The 6075-nt window shown below is 33.4% G+C and overlaps 1 protein-coding gene across 1 annotated transcript in view; it reads left to right on the top strand.

Annotated features, from left to right (window-relative positions):
- Window positions 1–4814: 4814 nt before the first annotated feature.
- The window catches only part of LOC103605371 (contactin-5-like), a gene marked incomplete at its 5' end in the record, with an annotated part of 101337 nt that continues 100076 nt past the window's right edge, over window positions 4815–6075 (top strand). The window contains 2 exons of the mRNA XM_008589942.1: window positions 4815–4938; window positions 5067–5242. Coding sequence (XP_008588164.1) covers window positions 4815–4938; window positions 5067–5242 — 300 coding nt within the window. The remainder of the gene's footprint in view (window positions 4939–5066; window positions 5243–6075) is intronic.

Raw genomic sequence — 6075 nt, forward strand, 5'->3', positions numbered from 1 at the left:
GACGTCATGACAACTTAATCTTGTCCCATTATCGGGCGCACTTACTCACCTTATCCTGATGTGGCAGGTTCCCGCAGTGGATGAAGGTTTTACTCTTTCATTTTCAGTGGTCGACCCTCCGAAGCACTGTCTTCCTCACGGTGTCCCCCGTATCCAGTGCCCCACATTTAGGCGCCAAAAATGTCCTGATCCACGGGATATTCAATGCAGACCCTGGAGGGGGGAGTGGGAATTGGACGGGACAAGAGACACGAGAAATGGAGACAAGACAGTATTCTGATCAAGTCTCGTTTATTGGTTTACTCTTTGCTGGGGACTAGGAAGCTCTACATAGATATGTGCTCTTTTCTGCTGTACGGCATCTGCAATAGCATCTCAAGAAAAACAGAGACAGGACTTTCAGATTAATGATTACCACCCAGAAAGTTTATGGTCAGTGGTCTCTGAAAAAAGAAGAAAAGCCACTTGTGTATCAGCCAGGAGCAAAACAGTTCCTGGCAGAAACAGCTTACAAGGCAGCTATCAGGTAGCCTCAGCCAAACTGAGGGGTGTGGGGCAAGAAGGCACCCAACACTAATGAAATAAATGGAAGAGAAAAAAACCATTAAAGAGTTGAAACACTCATTAGTAGTAAAATAGTGGCAACTGAAAATTTGGGAACATAGTGACCAAACTCCAAAAATTCAAATAGGAAAAGAATAAAGATATAAAAGCTGTTACAGAGAAAACATAGAAGACATTAAAAAAACAAAACAAAACAATAAAAGCTATGCCTAGTTGGTATGAGAACAGAACAAATGAAAAAGAAAACTTAAAATGGCCAACTGATTCCCAGGAAAAAATAAAAATTATAAAATGACCAACACCAAGATATATCCACCAAAATTCTGGAAATTTGAGGATGAGTAGAGTCCCATGGGCATCCAAGCATAAAATTCAGTCACTTAGATGTGAGAAAAGTCAGACTGGACTTTTTTAATTTCACCACGGTGAAGTTCAATGTCATCAGAGAGTGGAAGAATATATACAAAGACATTAGTGCAATTAACAGTGACAGCTAATTTGATACCCAGTGAAGTTGTCTTCAATTATAAGGACAAAAAAAACCCCAGATTGTCTTCACCATGTAACAAGAAATATATCACATACAAGCTTTTCTTTGGGAGAAAATAAATAATTTAGAAATGGAGGAGATAATAAATTCTAATGTCGTAATAATAAGAACTATGGATAAAAAAATTTTGTGAACTATAATTAATAAAAAAATTGAGAAAATTTAGGAGATAAACTTGAGGGGAAGTGAGTGGAAGTATAATTTATCATCCCGTTTAGCAGAGAATTATTTCCAAATTGAAATAATCCTCTTCTTTCTGAAGAAAGAACGCTCTTCAGGTATGAATCTGACCTTTCACAGACAGTAATCATTAGCATTGTAGGTTCAACCACCTACATATTATCTAGTTGTCTGTTAATAAAAGGTCTGATAAAGAAAAAACACACTCAAAAACATTGCTCCTATGAGAAATTAACATTGTGTGTGATGGCATCTGCTTGTTACACAAATGTCTCAAATGTTTCCACTTGGTTAAGGAAGGATTTTAATTTATTAGTTGTCAAGATCTTTTTGATGATTTACTATTATATAAGTTTTGAAGTCTATCTTCACAAGTTACAGATTACATCAAGCTGAAAAGTGCAAAATGGAAGGACACAGCTTCAAACAACATATCATCATGATCAGGAGATGGAATTTACTATTGCAGGGGAATGAATCAAAAATTTGTCTGTGTGTATTTTAAAATAATACCTTCTTGGTATGGAGCTTCAAAACTAATCTCATCAGAAGACGAATCATCACTGATTACTCTTTGCTGGGGACTAGGAAGCTCTACATAGATATGTGCTCTTTTACTGCTTACAATAAACTTTACTTCTATGAGAAAAAAAAGAAAAGAGAGATTGCTTAAGATGGCATTTGAAATACTTTACTTTTTATTTTATTTTTAATATGTTTAAGAGGGTACTTCAGAAAGTTTATGGAAAAATAGAATTAAATGATAATACAAGTCTTTCCATGAACTTTATGAAGTACCCTTGTATTTGTTGCTGTTTGGGTTGAGGCATTGGCTCAGCCTCACTGAATAGGGCTAAGATGCCCTAATCGGGAAATAACAATGAACAGCAAAGAGCAATTTTATGAAGTATGGACAGGCATAACAGACCCTTGTTGTTCAGCCTAACCTCTTATTATTCGGCCCATAATTTAACAAATCTTACTACTCTGGTTTTCCCTAGCTTGACAACCCTTTACCTCTCTTGTCCTGTTTCGATAATTTTTAGAACATAAGGTTTGGAACCAGAGAAACTTAGTTAAAATAAACTCTTTACTGTGTGGCTAATTTTGAAGACATGTACTCTCAGAACCTCAGAGTTTTCATGTTTCAGTTAGAAGTAATTATAACGCTGAGCTCAGAGAATTAGAAAATAATACATATATATGAAAGTTCAGTTTAATTCTCAGAGTTTCATGAGATTTTGCAAATCTTACTCCTCTGGTTTTCCCTAGCTTGACAACCCTTTACCTCTCTTGTCCTGTTTCAATAATTTTTAGAACATAAGGTTTGGAACCAGAGAAACTTAGTTAAAATAAACTCTTTACTGTGTGGCTAATTTTGAAGACATATACTCTCAGAACCTCAGAGTTTTCATGTTTCAGTTAGAAGTAATTATAACACTGAGCTCAGAGAATTAGAAAATAATACATATATATGAAAGTTCAGTTTAATTCTCAGAGTTTCATGAGATTTTATGTGCTTTTCCAAATTTCTATAAATTTATTGCGATGCAGCAATAAATACAAAATTTTGACAGTATTTTCCTCCAGTTATCTAATCATTTATTTCTTTTTTCTTATTGAATACAAGTTTTATTCAATTAAGAAAATTTAGCAGCAATTTAGTTGAGTATTGAAAAATACATTTTGGTTATTTGAATGTAAGTTTTTCTTGTTGTAGCTTACAAACCTCACCTGGGTTATGTAGGACTCGAAAATATTGACTAGGACTAGAAAATATTGACTATGCAGGCCCATTGTGAGTTCTCAGTTTCTATTGGGTAAATGTTTAGAATTTTATGAATACTTTTGTTTTTCTTTGCCCAAACAAAGAGATTATGATATGTTTAAAGAAAGTACATCAACTTACTCTGAACCCATTCTTCTAAATATGGAGTGTACATGTTTTCCAGTATTTTTTTATTTTTATTTATTTATTTATTATTATTATTATTTTTTTTTTTTTTTTGAGGCTGGCTGGTACAGGGATCAAACCTTGGGTCTTGATGAGCACCACTCTCTAACCTACTGAGCTAACTGGCTAGCCCCTCCAGTAATTTTTTTTTTTTTAAAGCCCAAGCTTCTTGGGACATTCATTCTTGCACTTCTTCTCTGCTATTATCTTGTGTTTATCCACTGAGTATGTATACCTCCAGCCACATACTATAGTTATTGAAAATATGTCCTTTCTGGAATCTTCCCTCTTCATTTACCTAAGGCAGTGGTTTTCAAGTAGAATGATTTTGATTCCAGGGGACATTTAACAATGTCTAGGGACATTTTGATTATTATACCTTAGAGAGGGATGCTACTGGAATCTAGTGAGTACAGGGTATTGTAGGATGCTGCAATACGAACATCCTACAATACACAGAACAGCCCCCCACAATAAAGAATATCTGTCCCAAAATGTAAATTGTGATGAGGCTGACCTTGATCAAGGCTATTGTGTAATCAAATTCAAAATTAATAAAAATACAGCAAAAAGTTTTACTCTTTCTCAAACTTACAATTCAGGACACTATAGATCCTAGATATGTACATGATGTTCTACATTCTTACATAACTACAGGCTAACATGACTTATACTCCCACCAGCACATTTACTCATAATTTCTAAAACTCAATCCAAGCTGACAGTTGAGGTCAATTCTATTCTCACTTTTTCCATGAAATTTTCATTACTTTCAAATTACCTTTGCCATAGGATTTCTCTGAGTTGTAACTAGCAAAATAAAATAAAATCTGCTATCTGGCATATTGTAGGCAATAAGTTTAAGTGATCCTCCCCTACCCCCCTTTTATGCATTTTGTCTTGCAATTGTCTTAGTTACTCTATTGAATTAAGGGTTCAATTAAGTGATTGAACACTTAATTGTATAAATTTTTGATATTTTAACTCAGTAATTTGACATTTTTGAGAATGTGTTTCATTTATTCCATGCAAATCTATTTATTTGCATTACAATTTTTTTTTCCTTACACTCCATCATTGTTAACACAAAATAGTGCTTGAGTGAATGAGTGAAGAAAGGAATGTGTTAAAAATACACGAAGACCAACATTTTCATAGCTGTAGCTCCCAAGCAGTGATACATAAATATTGTTTATTATATTAAAGTACAATAATTTTTATTATGTATTATTTTAACATTCTAGAAGGTTTACAAACTTTTAGCTTTTTTAAAATAATGTTTGTATTATTATTTTCCTCTGCTTTAGAAGATGAAAACAGAAAATGTACCTCAGTGTTTGAGATGCTTGTTTTTCAATTACACATATCATACCTTTAAAAAGCATTGTGTTTGTCTCTAAAACTTACTAAGACAATGTAATTTTCTAACTATTCCTGGAAGTTTTGCCTGTTGATTACAAGGAAAGAACAAGAATTTTGAATATAAATATACTAGAAAAACAAGCAAACAAAATGTCTTGCTATTTTGAAGAGTTTTAACATACACATCCATTTTGGTCCTTACAGAAAGTGTGGACTACGGGCCAGTGTTTGTGCAAGAACCGGATGATATCATTTTTCCTACTGATTCTGATGAAAGGAAGGTAGCACTGAATTGTGAAGCTCGTGGCAACCCAGTACCCAGTTACAGGTAGAAATTCACTCTTAATCATGTTTCTTAGCCTTAAAATACTTCCATCAATGATATTTTGGCACTTCCAGGGAGTATTATAATTCCTCCAGTGATTTTTATGTATCTGTCTTCTGGTTTTTCATAAGATGGCTTCAAAATGGAACAGAAATAGATTTGGAAAGTGATTATCGCTACAGTTTGATAGACGGCACCTTCATTATAAGCAATCCAACAGAAGCAAAGGACTCTGGACATTATCAGTGTTTGGCAACCAACACTTTTGGAACTATTCTTAGCAGAGAAGCTATACTTCAGTTTGCCTGTGAGTAAAGTATATGATATTTTTATGTGTGTTTATATATAGCGTGTATATATATTTAAGCTTTAAGCAAAAGCTTAAGGCCTCAAAAGTAAAAATAGTGCTAAAACCATGGCAAGGATTATAACGGTGCAAACAATGCAATTCCTCCTGGGATATTTTGAAATCTCCTGAAATATTGGCTTTTTTCAAAATAAATTTGATGTACTAGCCTGGGAAGTTCAAATTCATTCGTAAAGTCAGATAAAATTTTCAATTTCAAATATCATTTGAAATCTGATTTTTTTCTGCTTTTTAAAATATCTATTTATCTGCTTTTGTTCTGTTATAGTGTTTGTTATAGTCACTATTTGCTATAGATTCTTCAGAACATAAGATAGCATATTTTAAAAATTCTGCTTATAGTCAGGTAGCAAAGGAAATGCCTCTGAAATGCTAATATTTTAGATTTTGACTATATGAGGGTGTTTCAAAAAGTTCATGGAAAAATAATTAAAAGGTAATGGGAATCTTTCCATGAACTTTTTGAAACACCCTGGTGGTTCCCAGGTGTCCCAATTTTTGTGTTGGAAAAAAGGTACTCTATATAAACTATACCCACATACACATGCATATGAATATAAACATTTTCTAAGTACCTCAGGTACTGATTAATTCGATGCATTGATTTCTTAAAACTCTTGAAATTATTTTACTGTTGATGAGGACCTACACCAAGTTGAGGATAGACTACCAGGTTAAAAACTTTAAGATTATTCATTGGTAAGTAATTGTACTTGAATTTAAATTCTTGAGGATTACAATCTCTAAAAAGTAGAAAGGAAGGCCAAGAATCT

Source organism: Galeopterus variegatus, unplaced genomic scaffold (assembly GCF_000696425.1).
Source record: "Galeopterus variegatus unplaced genomic scaffold, G_variegatus-3.0.2 Scaffold5769, whole genome shotgun sequence".
In the NCBI taxonomy this organism is placed as follows: Eukaryota; Metazoa; Chordata; class Mammalia; order Dermoptera; family Cynocephalidae; genus Galeopterus; species Galeopterus variegatus.